At 46.5% G+C, this 18,333-nt stretch overlaps 2 protein-coding genes and 1 long non-coding RNA gene across 5 annotated transcripts; 1 reads left to right on the top strand and 2 right to left on the bottom strand.

Moving 5' to 3' along the window:
- Positions 1-4,384: 4,384 nt before the first annotated feature.
- LOC119276900 (chaperone protein dnaJ C76, chloroplastic-like) lies at positions 4,385-6,774 on the top strand. The gene is made up of 9 exons (XM_037558070.1): positions 4,385-4,636; positions 4,738-4,866; positions 4,957-5,083; positions 5,180-5,300; positions 5,473-5,554; positions 5,667-5,717; positions 5,977-6,015; positions 6,149-6,242; positions 6,344-6,774. The coding sequence occupies exons 1-9, from the start codon at positions 4,385-4,387 to the stop codon at positions 6,469-6,471; spliced, it is 1,023 nt and encodes a 340-aa protein (XP_037413967.1). The 3' UTR covers positions 6,472-6,774.
- Positions 6,775-6,822: 48 nt separating this feature from the next.
- LOC119276901 lies at positions 6,823-7,430 on the bottom strand. The gene has a single exon (XM_037558071.1). It carries the CDS (start codon positions 7,274-7,276, stop codon positions 6,932-6,934), a length of 345 nt encoding a protein of 114 aa, XP_037413968.1. The 5' UTR covers positions 7,277-7,430; the 3' UTR covers positions 6,823-6,931.
- A 537-nt stretch (positions 7,431-7,967) lies between these two features.
- LOC119276899 lies at positions 7,968-9,402 on the bottom strand. Of its 3 annotated transcripts, none has more exons than XR_005136842.1 (3): positions 9,196-9,395; positions 8,752-9,103; positions 7,968-8,677 (listed from the first exon to the last, which is right to left on the bottom strand). It is a non-coding gene; the product is annotated as an uncharacterized LOC119276899 (long non-coding RNA). The 3 variants fall into 3 exon arrangements; XR_005136841.1 differs by having other exon boundaries at positions 7,968-8,660; positions 9,196-9,394; XR_005136840.1 differs by having other exon boundaries at positions 7,968-9,103; positions 9,196-9,402.
- Positions 9,403-18,333: the final 8,931 nt, after the last annotated feature.

Raw genomic sequence — 18,333 nt, 5'->3', positions numbered from 1 at the left:
TATGCAAAGGGTGTTTATAGTTACTATGATATCAAACAAATTGAAGAACCTCGGTCGGCCAAAATCTTGAAGCTGGTCGCGGCTACAGTGGGCGATTTGCAGCCGCCGCCGACCTTGCGTCCTCCTTCGGACACGGAGCTCCTCATCCACCTCCTCCATCGTCGTCGCGGGCCATGGAGGAAGATGTGGCCACGAGGATGACAACCACATCCAACGTGTTCAACGATATGTCGCAAAGGTAAACAAATTGTTTGTTGTTTCAGTTGTCGATTCCAATAGAATGTGAAGTTGATTACGTGCACGTCCATTTGTAGTCTTCATGATGAAGCTTGCATGGCCGCGACAAATGTGACAAATTATGATTACTCACATGAGTATGCATCACAAGAACATGAAACTCAACAATATGGCTATGACAATCTCGACATGGATGATGAGGGCTTCGTTATGAAGGGAAGAACTTCAAATTATACCAACACCGAAGATGTGTTGATTTGCATCGCATGCAAGAAAGTCTCTCAAAGATGCAACCGTTGGTATCGACCAATCCGCCAACACTTATTGGCAACACATCAAGGAGTACTTCGATGCACGCAACACTAGCGGCCACTATCGCTTAAGTGACTCCCTTCGCCAACGTTGGGGCACCATCAATGTCGAATGTCAAAAGTGGGTGGGTTGCTTGGCCAATTTTGATCGCATGAATCCGAGTGCTTGCGGTGATAGTGACTTGGTAATAATCCTTTGCTCTTGTGTGCTTTATCTATCCGCAATTGTTGAAATGTTGACTAGTTTGATGATGACATGTTGGTTATTTTTTTTGTAGAAAATGATTGTGCAAGGATTATTTAGAGATAGGAACAACAAAGGAGAGAAGAGGAAGAAGAAAGGAAGAGCTTTCACTTTTCATCATTGCTACAAAGAGCTCAAGTATGAGGGGAAGTGGAAAACTAGAGAAGTTTTTGATGCTTCGAAGAAGAAAAGTGTGGTGGTGGAGGATGAAGAAGATGTACCCGGTGATGAGAGAAGGAGCCCACCCCTCACTCGGTGACTAAATCACATAGGACCGATGGAACTAAGAAAGTGAGGGGAACCAAGCAGTGGCGGAGCTAGACAGGGAACATTGGAGGGGCAAAAGGCAACTCCAGCAATCTTTGAGGAGGGCATACACTATATTTTTTTCTAATTAAGCACCTCTAAATAAATTTTCTTCAAACATTTGTCGAAGTTGGGGGGGGGGGCATGGCCCCTGCAGGAGCACATGTAGCTCCGCCAGTGGAACTAAGGTCGGAGACAATGATCTCAAGGAAGGGTTTGATGCCATCGTCATGACGAGGAAAGAGTATGTGGAAGAAAAAGATTGTTGAGGCTCAAAGAAATGGAGAAGAGGAGTGAAGCCGAGCGACGGAGGGTGACAACCGAGGAGAAGAGGGCGGCGACCGAAGAGAGAAAGGTTGAGCTTGAGGAGAGAAAGGCGGCAGCCGAGGAGATGAAGATGGTGGAGGAGAAAGCACTCAAGTTTATGTTCATGGAATTATCTACTCTTGATGCCAAGGCAAAGGCATATGTTGAACTTTGTCGCGATGAAATTCTCATGAAGAAGCAAGTGATCATGAGAAGCATGATGGGATGAGGAATGGGAGGTCCCATGGGAGGAATGAGAGGTGCCATGGGCGGAGGAATAGGAAATGGAATGGGCGGTTACATGAATATGATGGGAGGTCCATGAATGGTGGATTTGGTGGAAAAGGTGGCTTTGGTGGCAACATGGATGGTGGCTTCAGTGGCATGGGAGGTGGCTTTGGCGGCAACATGAGCGACATGGGAGGTGGCTTCGGCGGCAACATGAGCGGCATGGGAGGTGGCTTCGATGGCAACATGATGAGTGGCATGGGAGGTGGCTTCGGTGGCAACATGATGAGTGGCATGGGAGGTGGCTTCAGTGGAAACATGAGCGGCATGGGAGGTGGCAATAAAGGTGCTTCCGATGGAGTTTGCAGCAACGAGACTTCAACGCAAGAAAACATCGACAAACAAGCCATTGATGATGATCATACCACCGCCCAAAATGGCACTAGTGACAACAGAGAGGGCGCAAATTGAGTGATATATATGTGCATTTTCATTTGTTGAACCAAGAACTTTGTTTGAGATAATTGAGTTTTGCTTCTAGGATTTAAAATTATGGTTGATGATGCACTTTTGTTTGTAGAAATATGGAAAATCAATGTGCAAATGCGGCCATACAGCAGCTGAACAGCAGTCGCGCGGCCGACGGCCGATTTTACATCTCTAGTTTGCATCTTCTATTGTAGATGCTCTTCACATCTCCGTTTTACACCGTCTATTGAAGTTGACACTTTTTTTAAGATGCGAAAAACACTTTTTGAAGATGTAAATTTTTACATCTTCAAATTTGCATCTTCTATTGAAGATGCTCTTAGGGTATTATGATTATAGCTTTAGGCTGTAATTATATGAATTTATTTTTCAAAATATTATTTTGAATGGTAAAATACTAAAATTCCTGCTATCACCAATAATCGGATCTACCGGTGCCTCCCGAAAGGAAATATTGATTGAGAAAGAAAATGCTGGTTATTTGGTAGTGAGGCTACATCCCATCCCTACATTAGTTAAACAATTTGATCATGTGTTTTATGGTTTTGACCGAAGTTAAATTGTTATGGTTTTATTAATTCTAATCGCATGCAGAGCGTATGTCTCTAAAATGGACTTGTGTGTCTTGAAGGCACTATGACAAATGAGATGGATGATTCTTTTAAAAAAAATATTACTCCAAAACGTTTGTTAGTTTGATTACATTTTTCTGGCTGTTCGATTTTTTTAACACAGTACAAATGCAAGCGCTCATATACACGCGCATACACTCACCCCTATAAACGCACACACACGCACACCCTACCCCTATGAGCACCTCCGAAAGACTGAGCCGGCATATCATCTTGAAATTTATGAAGTCATCGTAGACACCTTCGTCGTCGACGGGAACATCTCCTCCCACTGAATGCACATCGCCGAAAATCCTGAAATAAATCCAAAAATAAATGCGAGCACCAAAATTTAAACCCTGGTGGGCTGGAATATCACAGTACCTCTAACCATCTTCGCTGGCTGTTCGATTTATGGACGATTCCTCGCGATGGAGCTATGGGGTCCCACCCCTATGCCTCCCGAACTCAAAAGTGGAGGCAGTGAAGTTGCCAAGTCAGCCTAGACAGACATAAACAATGTTTTCAATCTCCACATCAATTTTTTTATTTTGACAAATCCTATCCCTATCACGGCTGATACCCCTGTACCACCACCACCCGTTCGTTCTAGGTTCTCAACCAGGAGCCTAGGGCCCACACCTTTTTTGCTGAAGTCTGAAGCATGAATAATTGAATATATAGCCCCTTCACAATCCAACCTTCTCAAGGAGATATAAAAAAGACATCATGAATCCATCATATTACAAAGCTACTTCCTTCGTAAACTAATACAAGAGCATTTAGATCACTAAAATAGTAATTTAAATAATTTTTATATTAGTTTACAGAGGGAGTATTACATAATTAGTGGACAATTATACAAGATCATCATATCTTGCCATCGGACTAAGTCTATAAAGATCATAGAACGTACATCAATTATTCCTTGCGTGTCCGTTTGGTGTGAATATTGTCGACCCAAGTTTGATTATTCACTCATGAAGTTTGGATGCTTCCACAATTTGATATGCTAGATGACCTTCAAACTCGAGCGTCGTCAGAAGAATAACAGTTGTACAGACTCCCTCTATCTCCGTGGCTTGGAGCAATGGGGAATCCCACTCTACTAGCTTATGCATGTGCAACATTATCCGCTCGAAAAGACTTATTTACATGACGTAACTTGAAGTCTTGAAAAGTTATGGCGCCGACTTCGCTGTCAGAGAAGCCTTGTAAACTCACCTGCAAAAAAAAACATTGTAAGCTACACGCAGCCATAATAATGAAGAAATCGAGAGAGAAAATTTGATGATGGCTTGCATTTGAGTATCAGTTTTATTTTAAATCAACCAGGCTCACCGCAAGAATATTTATTTACCCAAAAAAAGAGAGTGGGAGTTTACTGCTGCACCACGGACATTGAGAAATGGAGAAGTAGGTGAGGGTATCTACGCAAATACAATCATTTGCAAGGTCTGTTAGGCGAAGAAGAACGGTGGAGAAAAATCGCGGGAGAAGTGTGGCGGAGAAAAACCGTAATAACGCAGGGTGCCAGGAAAACGCAGCAAAACAGAGCAAGCAAAGCCCCACGGCCACCGGATCCAGCCGGCCTTCTCCTCGCTCCTCCCCGCCTCCCTCGCACCGAAACGCGATCCAACATCCTCTACCCGATGGCTCCTCTCCTGTCACCGCCGCTGCTCGCAGAATTGGTGGCCAGGTCCCATTCCTCCTCCACGGCCGTGCGCTGTTCCGGCAGTGTCCGGCGATGCGCAGTGGCGGGGCTGGCCGGCGCCGGAAGGAAAGACCGCCACCGGAGACGGAGGACGTGGGGGAGGAGGGGCTTCAGGGTGTCCGCGGTGGCGACGGAGCCCCGCAGCCCGGAGGGGAGCGCCGCCGAAGATTACTACGCCGTTCTTGGCGTCGTAAGTTCTTCAGCTTCTGCTACTCGTTCGCACTCTTGTGGGAAAACAATACTCTTTCCCCTGTTTTTACCGAGCTAATAACAGTTTCTCCATGTTTTCAGATGCCGGACGCAACACCGCAGCAGATCAAGAAAGCGTACTACAATTGCATGAAGGCTTGCCATCCAGATCTTAGCGGGAACGACCCCGATGTGACCAACTTCTGCATGTTCATCAACGAGGTTTACACGGTAAAATCCTGAGAAATGAAAATCGGATGCAAATGAGCAATTTGCGTTGCAATCTAATCTGTGAAGTTAACACGAGCAAGGGATGAACAGGTACTAACCGACCCCATCCAGCGAGCCGTGTATGACGAGATCAATGGCTTTACTGCAACAGCAACCAACCCCTTCTTGGATGATGCACCCAGGGATCATGTGTTTGTCGATGAGTTTAGCTGCATAGGTACTACTACTACTGATGGCTATAACCTGGTCAGGAGTTGCTATTAGATTATCTAAACTGGGTTCTTATTCAAGTTCTGCTCCCATCTGTGTGCAGGATGTAAAAACTGTGCTAATGTGTGTTCCAAGGTTTTCGAGATTGAGGAGGATTATGGGCGTGCAAGAGTTTACAATCAATCAGGCAATGAAGAGCTAATTCAAGAAGCCATTGACAGTTGGTGAGCCCCATGTCTGCATTATTTGATTTGTATCTGTCTACTACCGTAACAAACCTACTGAATGTGTATGCTGCCATTTGTGCCAAACAGTATGAGTGGGTTTTCCATTGGGGAGTTTAGTTTGTGACTACTAATAGTAATGCTCATAAACCTCTAAACTCTGTGTATCCAGTCCGGTTGACTGCATCCACTGGACTTCAGCAGCACAAGTTACACTCCTCGAGGATGAAATGCGCAGAGTCGAGAGAGTGAATGTAAGGAATTTCTGCAGTTAGTTAATATGCAATCACTCTACTGTTTTCTATCATACTAGATTCAGATTACCCTACCTTGTAATATCATATGATTTGTTTACCATTTGAGCAGGTTGCATTGATGCTTTCTGGGATGGGGAGTTCATTTGATGTGTTCCGGATGGTAATGTCTTTACTCATGTAAATTACATTTATATCCCCTAACTTTCTCGTATGATGGTGGATGGGCTCTATGCAGTTCATCATAAAAAATAATGTACATATTTCTATAAAAATTAATGTTCATCCTAAATACGTCCACCTTCTTAAGTTGTTATTACAGTACTCTATGCAGTTTAAACCACAGTTTATGTAGTAGGTCTTTTTTTAGCGATGAAATTAATGTAGGTCTTAACATGTTCTGTTATCTTTCCTGCTGTCAGGCAAGTACGCGCTGGGAGAAAAGACAAGCAAAAGTCTTGGTATAATTCTCTCTTCGATACATGGCTTTCTTTATATGTACTCCAGTTTAGGAAAGTTAGGATCATAAACTTCTGGTTTTTGACATATCAACTGCATGTGTCTTGTCGTGAGCCTCTGCATAATGTCTTGCAGAATAAGGTCAGGATGCGGATGAGCCAAGATGATTCTAACAAGGGCAGTTCATGGAGTGATATATGGGGGTCACCAACAAGATACCAAAAGAACGGTAAAACTAGCATATTTTGGCATTTGTCAGTTCGTCAGATCATTTGGGATCCCATCATTTGCCTATCTGCGTTCTAATACTCCTGGTTACATGTGAAACAGAAGAGGACACAAAGGAGAGAATGAAGCGAGCGGCCGCGGCCGCACGGAGATGGCGAGAATACTCGAGGAAAGGTGCAGACAAGCCTCCTACATTCAAACTTCCAGAGGTAGCGTCCAACCAGGAGTGAGAAGAGAACATGGTCGTTACACATAAAATGTGTGGTTTTATGAAGCGTTAGTTAACCCTCCATGTATAGTCTAATTATTTGAGGAGAGCTGCATAGCATTTGCTCTCCCGCCCTCGATTCGATCGTGTTAGCAGTATCTGTAAATCATGTTCTAGAGTTGGCTGATGCCGATCTGTAAATCACCCATAGGATACAGATTCCAGATGTAAAACATGTGTACAATAGACGGTGGCCCCTGGCTACTCCCACAACCTCGACGGTGTGTGTAAAATTCAAGTGGAAATGTGCATTTTCTTTTGCGCAGATTCACAATTGGCAGATTGAAATGCGCAGCTCATAGGAGATATCATGTGAAACTTAGAAGCTAGGCGAGATGTCTTTATTTCAGATATACTAGTATGCGAAGCAAACAACGGGAACATCGTACCAAATTGCAAGATTTTGAACAGATGCAGAGCCTTTATCTGACCGAGCAGGCAACAGCATGAGCCCACGACCTGAGATGAGCCTTCATGGCGACACCATCGCCGACGGGCGAGCACCGTGGCGGTGCCGCAACGACGAGCGTCGGCTGCCGCCACTGCTCCTCCTGCCATGTCTCGATGCGCTCTTGGAGCGCCCTCCTTCCCGGATCCGCTCTTCTCGCCCCCAGCGTCACCTCGTCGTCGACGCATTTGGGATGTTGATCCTGCTTCCTGGGCGGCTTCAACTCTTCGGAGCACTGCTTGAAGCGCGGCCGCCGGTGGAGGACGCTGGAGTGGAACCAGAGCGAGTCTAGGCTTGCAAAGATCTCGTCGCCCTCCATTTCTTCTGCTAGCTTCTTGTTGCTATTACTACAGGCGACTGGGGCGAAGTGGAATTTGGGGATTTTGGGGCTTGGTGTTCGGCCATGTCTGAAGTTTGGAATGGGGGAGAGCTTTTACTCCTCGTCCGGCCGGGTGTAACGGCTCGGTGCTTCTGGTCACCGAATGACCGAAAAGTCCACCTTTTGCACAGGTCAGCTTGCTTTCCGCTGGGAATGATGGGCTCGGACGAGCCACTGGCCACTGGCCACTGGACCCCTTTCAGCTGCCGACCACACCTGCTTTTTGTCTTTTTAGCGAATGACACGCCGGAAATGCAATTCGGCTCCCGGGTCCAGATGCTCCTGCATTCTGGACCACACACATGCCTCGTTATTTGGGCCTTGCCTGGTATTTGGTTTCGTATTTCTAATATAAAAACAGTACCCGTGGCCCACGCAACAGTACCAGAAATGCGCTGGCCCGCTAACGCCGTCGCTGGTACGTTGGGCCAAAACCGAGCCGCCCATGGGTAGTCTAGCTGCCCCCACCACCATCTCCATCGATACAGCTAGACCAAGTACAAACAACATCAGGCATTTTGGGGTAATCTCATATAATTAAACATTAGTCCACACTCACGTCGGCTACTACTCTACAATAATAACAACTAATCTCTTCTCAAAAAATAACAACTAATTTAGAGACAGTTCCTCCCAGCAATGGACACACACTAAGATTCCAGCAAAATACACGGAGGCGTAAACACAAAATACACGCACTTAATTTCTAGTTCTAGTCAACTGGTCCATTGACTCGATTTAGCGTCTAGCACAGGCGAGGACGCTTGTGGCTTGCCACTTCTTCTTTACCCTCTGAATCTTCGTCAGTTTTCCAAACCATCACAAACTCGTCATATTCTTACAGAACAGGCTGCTCCGCCTCGCCAAGCAGATGGTTGGCGTCGGGATCAAGCTCTGCCACAACCTCTATGGCTCTATGTTGTGGTCATCGTCCTCTCTGGAGTCGGCTGCAGCTTCCCCGTTCTCATCGGATAGATCAGCAATTTGGCTGAAGACACCATCAACTGATCCCTCCCGGTATTAATGCAGCATATTGAAGATCAGCAATTTGCAATAGGTCCAAACCTAGATATATCCCAGCAGATGAAGCGGACCTGGGTGCATACCATGTAGAATGCTTTGCTGTCAGCACTCAAAGCCAAGCCTGACGTGAGGACACCGGAGCTTGAGCAGCTAATGGATGTAGCCATCTTCTTTCTCTTGGCAACATTGCTAGCTTGGTCATGCTCGATGCACGGCCACCAACAGAAGGCCTCAGGGCCGCAGCTCTCTCCGCCGTCAGCAAGAAGTCCCCAAATAATGATTTTATCAAACTGACCATTCACTGGCCAGCATAACAAACTAAAATAAACAGGGCATCATTCCAACTACGGTTGCAAGATACAGAATGCAGTTCTACACAAAATCCCAATTACCTCTTAGTCCATCCAGAGGCTTGGGGATCCACCTTGCCAGTCGATTGCGCAGAGCCTCCATCGCCACTTCCTGTTCGATCTTAAATCACAGCGCCCTGATCTCAATCAAAATGTGTTTCAACGCCGCCCTGGTCAACGGCATCTGCGTTTACACGGCAGAGCTGCCGGCAGCCACACTTGTTTCCTCGCCGCACATGGCACCACCCCCGAACTGCCCAGCTGAGCTGCGCCCAAATCCTCCGACCACCGCCCGGCGAGATCCGTTGGCTAATTCCTTTTCGCACGACCAGCCCCACCAATCAATTCAATTAGGGCCGCCGCGCTAGATGCCTCATCCGGGAATATGGGCAACCTGCGCACGTTGGATCGAAGCTCTAAGCTTGTTTTGATGCTGGATCGTAAATGGGAACGAAGAACATTTATGTACAAGGATTGATTTTTTACCTGTCCATCGGAGCTACGGGAAAATCCATCGCCACGTCCGCGCAACCACTAATCGGAGACCACGTCCGGCGACGCGAGCAGGGAATCGGTGTGCGAGAATGTCGCCGACGTAGCCGCCACCGACGCCGCCCTCCGGCTCTAATTTTTACTCGGCTCCATCCCCTTTCGCTGAAAACAGGGGCCGAAGCTGGTAGATGGGGATGCATTCATTTCGCCCGCCGTTAACGGCGACTCCACATACGTTGCCGCCCGTCATCTGACAGCGACGAATAGGGCCCGTCACCGTGTATTCCCCTCTTATTCTGTATCGTATATCGAATTTAATAATGCCTCGCACAGATCCCAGAGCTCATCTGGACGGCCCAGATATCAGGATCACCCGGACCCGGGAGCCAAAACGCCCCTCCCCATGACACGCCTACTATATTTAGGGCTCCTTTGATTCACAGGATTTGAGAAGTGTAGGAATAGGAATAGAATGTACTGTCCACTGAAATCCTGCGTCGTGTAGCAAAACATAGGATTTTTTCCATGAAGTCCAACCTCATGCTTGTTTTCCTGTGAAAATGAACTAAGAAGTTCCTATAGGATTGCTTCCTAAGGAATGCAATCCTGCGAATCAAACAATACGGAAAGGAAAAATTTCAGAGGGTGTTGATCCTATAAAATTCCTATGCAAATCCTGTAAATCAAAGGAGGCCTTAGTAGGATTTGATGAACATGGTTCCATGCGCATCTCTTCGTAAATAAAAGAAAGAATGAGAAGCTTTGAGACGAACCACATTTCCAAGGGATTGATGTCTACTCCGTGTCCTGTAACCCTTTTGAATCTACTGGAAAAAGAAAAAAACTAGTTCCACTTCAACGCTGTTATCCGCATCGGACTAGCAATTCCAATCGGGTGACCCAAACGGACATCGATTTTGTCCAATTTCGTATATTTGTGTTACCTTGCAAATGCGGTCACAAATGCGTATAGGGACGTATCCATGTGTATGGTCCACATGTCAGTGAGTGACGGCCAATGCATTTTGTATAAAACACCCACGATTCTATTGTGTCAAAATCCGAACACCGTGACGCATTTTGCACAAAACATTTTTTTATTTGCGGAAAAAGCAGCCTAATTTACTGTTCACGATACGAAACACGGAAATCTATATCTATACCAATATAAAAAGATCCAAAAGGGTAGATCCGACAAATCCCGGTCGTCAAATCAGGTCAATCCAACGACTCAGACTGCTCTAATGGTGAGTGCTCAAAACGTTTAGTGTGCAATTAACATTATATCAAATATTAATGCCAATGCTAATCAAGTAATTAATACACAAATAATATCCTACCTAATATTCACGTGTAATTAATATATTACCTAATATTAACGTGCATTGCATGTACACATTTACTAGTTAAGACAAATATGCGAGTCAAGCCTCGAAATAGACACTCACCGTTAGAACATGCGCTGCTATAAGAGCAATTCCAATGGAGCGACCCAAATGGACAGCGATTTCGTCCGCCTTTTGTCCGTTTAGGTCGGTCGCCCGCCCGGCGTCCGTCCTATTTTAGATATGGATCGGCAGCGCGCACACGTCGACCCATATGTGCCGGCATGGCCGGCTGGACCCCTATTTTTTTGCATGAATTTGCATAGTTTGAATCAAATAACATAGTTTTGGACCGAATAAAATAGCATAGTTTATTACAAGCCGAACGAAAATAAAAATGTCTCACATAGTTCTCACATAGTTTTGCGAACGAATAAAAGAAGATATATCTATTGGTTGCCAACATAAGCCCACATATGCTCAACCAAATCATTTTGCAGTTGCACGTGAGTTTCCCAATCACGCATGTCTTCATGAAATTGGGTGAACTGTTCAAACGTTGCCGCTACTCCATGCTCAGGCACAACATTCTCACCCTGAAACGGAAACCCTTGATCATACAGACGTTCTGGGCACTCGTCTTCTATGATCATATTATGCATGATCACACAAGCAGTCATCACCTCCCATAGTTTCTGCGTGCTCCAGGTATTAGCAGGATACCGAACGATGCCCCATCGAGATTTCAAAACACCAAAGGCACGCACGACATCCTTCCTAGCACTCTCTTGCTCTTGGGCAAATCTTTTCCTCTTCTCTTCGACAGGGTTGGGAATTGTCTTGACAATACTGGTCCACTGAGGATAGATACCGTCACCCAGATAGTATCCTTTGTCGTAGGTGTGGCCGCTGACAGTAAAGTTCACCGGTGGGTTGTTGCCTTCAGCAAGCCTAGCGAACACCGGCGAGCGCTGAACCACGTTGATATCATTATGTGATCCGGCCATGCCAAAGAAAGAGTGCCAGATCCAGAGATCTTGAGACGCCACAACCTCAAGTATGACAGTGCAAGCCCTGACATGGACCTTATACTGCCCTTGCCAAGCAGAAGGGCAGTTCTCCACTCCCAATGCATGCAGTCTATGCTACCAAGCATCCCTGGGAAGCGCCTGCTGGCATTCATCACCAATAAACGGGTTGTATCTTCAGCAGTCGGCTCTCTCAAGTACTCATGGCCAAACACAGCAATAACAGCCTTGCAGAACTTATATAGGGACTCTAGGCAAGTAGACTCGCTCATACAGACGTACTCGTCAATGAGATCACCGGGCACTCCGTATGCAAGCATTCGAAGGGCGGCAGTGCATTTCTGATAAGAGGAAAAACCAATCTTGCCAACGGCATCCTCTTTGCACTTGAAATAATCATCATAGCCGACCACCCCCTCTCTAATACGGTTGAAAATATGCCTACTCATACGAAAACCGCGGCGGAATTTCTGATGTTTGAACAACAGATTTGTTGTATCAAAGTAGTCCTTTCAAAGAAGGAAATGCCCGCTCTCTCGGTTGCGATTCAACGTCGGAAGGTGGCCCGGAATGGAGCCACGGAACAATGGCCGCTGGCTGTTGAGGTGGTGATGGACCAACACGGCAGCCAATATCTCCTCCTCGTCATCCTAGGATGAATCGTCGGAGTCGCAAAGGAAATTGTGAAAAAAGAACTCGTCGGTGGTGTCCCTTTTTGTACCTTGGCAAACTGTCGAACAACTTGCGGGCGTCGGCGAAGGAGACGACCGACGAAGGGAGTCACGGCGCGCACGGACCAGCTACTGTCCTGCCAGCGTCCGACGAGCGTGCCGGTGAGGATCTGGCCAGGCGGCGAGGCGGCTTCTTGGTCGAGGGCGGCTGTGTGGTGGGGGCGCGGGGGTTGGGAAGCAGTCGGCTCCCGACGGCAAGACGGTGGTGGTGGGCGATGTGGGAGTGGGCGGCGTAGCTGGGCGGATGTGGAGGCCTCGGCAGCTGGCAGAGTTGCCGGCAAAAATGGGCGGCGACGTCGGCGACGGAGGAGGAGGGCGAAGGTTGCTGTTAGATGGGAAGGGCAATGTGACACAGACCAACGGGGGGAGGAGAGGGCGAGCGTGCGCGCGTCCGTTGAAGGAAATATGCCCTAGAGGCAATAATAAAGTTATTATTTATTTCTTTATAATCATGATAAATGTTTATTATTCATGCTAGAATTGTATTTTCCGGAAACATAATACATGTTTGAATACATAGACAAACAGAGTGTCACTAGTATGCCTCTACTTGACTAGCTCGTTAATCAAAGATGGTTATGTTTCCTAACCATGAACAATGAGTTGTTATTTGATTAACGAGGTCACATCATTAGTAGAATGATCTGATTGACATGACCCATTCCATTAGCTTAGCACCTGATCGTTTAGTATGTTGCTATTGCTTTCTTCATGACTTATACATGTTCCTACGACTATGAGATTATGCAACTCCCGTTTACCGGAGGAACACTTTGGGTACTACCAAACGTCACAACGTAAATGGGTGATTATAAAGGAGTACTACAGGTGTCTCCAATGGTCGATGTTGGGTTGGCGTATTTCGAGATTAGGATTTGTCACTCCGATTGTCGGAGAGGTATCTCTGGGCCCTCTCGGTAATACACATCACATAAGCCTTACAAGCATTACAACTAATATGTTAGTTGTGAGATGATGTATTACGGAACGAGTAAAGAGACTTGCCGTTAACGAGATTGAACTAGGTATTGGATACCGACGATCGAATCTCGGGCAAGTAACATACCGATGACAAAGGGAACAACGTATGTTGTTATGCGGTCTGACCGATAAAGATCTTCGTAGAATATGTAGGAGCCAATATGGGCATCCAGGTCCCGCTATTGGTTATTGACCAGAGACATGTCTCGGTCATGTCTACATTGTTCTCGAACCCGTAGGGTCCGCACGCTTAAGGTTACAATGACAGTTATATTATGAGTTTATGCATTTTGATGTACCGAAGGTTGTTCGGAGTCCCGGATGTGATCACGGACATGACGAGGAGTCTCGAAATGGTCGAGACGTAAAGATTGATATATTGGAAGCCTATGTTTGGACATCGGAAGTGTTCCGGGTGAAATCGGGATTTTACCGGGTTACCGGGAGGTTACCGGAACCCCCCGGGAGCCATATGGGCCATCATGGGCCTTAGTGGAAAGGAGAAAGGGGCAGCCCAAGGTGGCTGCTCCTCTTTCCCCTCCCCTAGTCCTATTAGGACTAGGAGAAGGTGGCCGGCCCCCCTCTCTCCCTTCCCCTCCGAGGAATCCTAGTTGGACTAGGATTGGGGGGAGGAATCCTACTCCCAGAGGGAGTAGGACTCTCCTGCGCCTCCCTCTTTGGCCGGCCAGCCTCCCCTCCTCTCCTCCTTTATATACGGAGGCAGGGGCACCTCTAAACACACAAGTTGACACAAGTTGATCCACGTGATCGATTCCTTAGCCGTGTGCGGTGCCCCCTGCCACCATATTCCTCGATAATACTGTAGCGGAGTTTAGGCGAAGCCCTGCTGCTGTAGTTCATCAAGATCGTTACCACGCCGTCGTGCTGACGAAACTCTTCCCCGACACTTTGCTGGATCGGAGTCCGGGGATCGTCATCGAGCTGAACGTGTGCTCGAACTCGGAGGTGCCGTAGTTTCGGTGCTTGATCGGTTGGATCGTGAAGACGTACGACTACTTCCTCTACGTCGTGTCATTGCTTCCGCAGTCGGTCTGCGTTGGGTACGTAGACAACACTCTCCTCTCGTTGCTATGCATCACATGATCCTGTGTGCGCGTAGGAAATTTTTTGAAATTACTACGAAACCCAACAGTGGCATCCGAGCCTAGGTTAATGATGTTGATGTTATATGCACGAGTAGAACACAAGTGAGTTGTGGACGATACAAGTCATACTGCCTACCAGCATGCCATATTTTGGTTCAACGGTATTGTTGGACGAGACGACCCGGACCAACCTTACGCGTACGCTTACGCGAGACCGGTTCCCTCGACGTGCTTTGCACAGAGATGGCTTGCGGGCGACTGCCTCTCCAACTTTAGTTGAACCAAGTATGGCTACGCCCGGTCCTTGCGAAGGTTAAAACGGAGTCTATTTGACAAACTATCGTTGTGGTTTTGATGCGTAGGTGAGATTGGTTCTTACTTAAGCCCGTAGCAGCCACGTAAAACATGCAACAACAAAGTAGAGGACGTCTAACTTGTTTTTGCAGGGCATGTTGTGATGTGATATGGTCAAGGCATGATGCTGAATTTTATTGTATGAGATGATCATGTTTTGTAACCAAGTTATCGGCAACTGGCAGGAGCCATATGGTTGTCGCTTTATTGTATGCAATGCAATCGTGATGTAATGCTTTACTTTATTACTAAACGGTGGTGATAGTCGTGGAAGCATAAGATTGGCGAGACGACAACGATGCTACGATGGAGATCAAGGTGTCGCGCCGGTGACGATGGTGATCATGACGGTGCTTCGGAGATGGAGATCACAAGCACAAGATAATGATGGCCATATCATATCACTTATATTGATTGCATGTGATGTTTATTTTTTTATGCATCTTATCTTGCTTTGATTGACGGTAGCATTATAAGATGATCTCTCACTAAATTATCAAGAAGTGTTCTCCCTGAGTATGCACCGTTGCAAAAGTTCTTCGTGCTGAGACACCACATGATGATCGGGTGTGATAGGCTCTACGTTCAAATACAACGGGTGCAAAACAGTTGCGCACGCAGAATACTCAGGTTAAACTTGACGAGCCTAGCATATGCAGATATGGCCTCGGAACACGGAGACCGAAAGGTCGAGCGTGAATCATATAGTAGATATGATCAACATAATGATGTTCACCGATGAAACTACTCCATCTCACGTGATGATCGGACATGGTTTAGTTGATTTGGATCACGTGATCACTTAGAGGATTAGAGGGATGTCTATCTAAGTGGGAGTTCTTTAATAATATGATTAATTGAACTTAAAATTTATCATGAACTTAGTCCCTGATAGTATCTTGCTTGTTTATGTTGATTGTAGATAGATGGCTCGTGCTGTTGTTCCGTTAAAATTTAAATGCGCTCCTTGAGAAAGCAAAGTTGAAAGATGATGGTAGCAATTACACGGACTGGGTCCGTAACTTGAGGATTATCCTCATTGCTGCACAGAAGAATTACGTCCTGGAAGCACCGCTGGGTGCCAGGCCTGCTGCTGGAGCAACGCCAGATGTTATGAACGTCTGGCAGAGCAAAGCTGATGACTACTCGATAGTTCAGTGTGCCATGCTTTACGGCTTAGAATCGGGACTTCAACGACGTTTTGAACGTCATGGAGCATATGAGATGTTCCAGGAGTTGAAGTTAATATTTCAAGCAAATGCCCGGATTGAGAGATATGAAGTCTCCAATAAGTTCTATAGCTGCAAGATGGAAGAGAACAGTTCTGTCAGTGAGCATATACTCAAAATGTCTGGGTATAATAATCACTTGATTCAATTGGGAGTTAATCTTCCAGATGATTGCGTCATTGACAGAATTCTCCAATCACTGCCACAGGAGTCTCGAAATGGTCGAGACGTAAAGATTGATATATTGGAAGCCTATGTTTGGAAATCGGAAGTGTTCCGGGTGAAATCGGGATTTTACCGGGTTACCGGGAGGTTACCGGAACCCCCCGGGAGCCATATGGGCCATCATGGGCCTTAGTGGAAAGGAGAAAGGGGCAGCCCAAGGTGGCTGCGCCTCTTTCCCCTCCCCTAGTCCTATTAGGACTAGGAGAAGGTGGCCGGCCCCCCTCTCTCCCTTCCCCTCCGAGGAATCCTAGTTGGACTAGGATTGGGGGGAGGAATCCTACTCCCAGAGGGAGTAGGACTCTCCTGCGCCTCCCTCTTTGGCCGGCCAGCCTCCCCTCCTCTCCTCCTTTATATACGGAGGCAGGGGCACCTCTAAACACACAAGTTGACACAAGTTGATCCACGTGATCGATTCCTTAGCCATGTGCGGTGCCCCCTGCCACCATATTCCTCGATAATACTGTAGCGGAGTTTAGGCGAAGCCCTGCTGCTGTAGTTCATCAAGATCGTCACCACGCCGTCGTGCTGACGAAACTCTTCCCCGACACTTTGCTGGATCGGAGTCCGGGGATCGTCATCGAGCTGAACGTGTGCTCGAACTCGGAGGTGCCGTAGTTTCGGTGCTTGATCGGTTGGATCGTGAAGACGTACGACTACTTCCTCTACGTCGTGTCATCGCTTCCGCAGTCGGTCTGCGTTGGGTACGTAGACAACACTCTCCTCTCGTTGCTATGCATCACATGATCCTGTGTGCGCGTAGGAAATTTTTTGAAATTACTACGAAACCCAACAGTGGCATCCGAGCCAGGTTATTGATGTTGATGTTATATGCACGAGTAGAACACAAGTAAGTTGTGGACGATACAAGTCATACTGCCTACCAGCATGTCATATTTTGGTTCGGCGGTATTGTTGGACGAGACGACCCAGACCAACCTTACGCGTACGCTTACGCGAGACCGGTTCCCTCGACGTGCTTTGCACAGAGATGGCTTGCGGGCGACTGTCTCTTCAACTTTAGTTGAACCAAGTATGGCTACGCCCGGTCCTTGCGAAGGTTAAAACGGAGTCTATTTGACAAACTATCGTTGTGGTTTTGATGCGTAGGTGAGATTGGTTCTTACTTAAGCCCGTAGCAGCCACGTAAAAAATTGCAACAACAAAGTAGAGGACGTCTAACTTGTTTTTGCAGGGCATGTTGTGATGTGATATGGTCAAGGCATGATGCTGAATTTTATTGTATGAGATGATCATGTTTTGTAACCAAGTTATCGGCAACTGGCAGGAGCCATATGGTTGTCGCTTTATTGTATGCAATGCAATCGCGATGTAATGCTTAACTTTATTACTAAACGGTAGTGATAGTCGTGAAAGCATAAGATTGGCGAGACGACAACGATGCTACGATGGAGATCAAGGTGTCGCGCCGGTGACGATGGTGATCATGACGGTGCTTCGGAGATGGAGATCACAAGCACGAGATGATGATGGCCATATCATATCACTTATATTGATTGCATGTGATGTTTATCTTTTTATGCATCTTATCTTGCTTTGATTGACGGTAGCATTATAAGATGATCTCTCATTAAATTATCAAGAAGTGTTATCCCTGAGTATGCACCGTTGCCAAAGTTCGTCGTGCCCAGACACCACGTGATGATCGGGTGTGATAAGCTCTACGTCCATCTACAACGGGTGCAAGCCAGTTTTGCACACGCAGAATACTCAGGTTAAACTTGACGAGCCTAGCATATGCAGATATGGCCTCGGAACACGGAGACCGAAAGGTCGAGCGTGAATCATATAGTAGATATGATCAACATAAATGATGTTCACCATTGAAAACTACTCCATCTCACGTGATGATCGGTCATGGTATAGTTGATTTGGATCACGTAATCACTTAGAAGATTAGAGGGATGTCTATCTAAGTGGGAGTTCTTAAGTAATATGATTAATTGAACTTAAATTTATCATGAACTTAGTACCTGATAGTATCTTGCTTGTTTATGTTGATTGTAGATAGATGGCTCGTGCTGTTGTTCCGTTGAATTTTAATGCGTTCCTTGAGAAAGCAAAGTTGAAAGATGATGGTAGCAATTACACGGACTGGGTCCGTAACTTGAGGATTATCCTCATTGCTGCACAGA

Source organism: Triticum dicoccoides, chromosome 3B (assembly GCF_002162155.2).
Source record: "Triticum dicoccoides isolate Atlit2015 ecotype Zavitan chromosome 3B, WEW_v2.0, whole genome shotgun sequence".
Taxonomy (NCBI): domain Eukaryota; kingdom Viridiplantae; phylum Streptophyta; class Magnoliopsida; order Poales; family Poaceae; genus Triticum; species Triticum dicoccoides.
The sequence above is the reverse complement of the archived record's forward strand: the minus strand, read 5'-3'. Positions and strand labels throughout refer to the sequence as shown.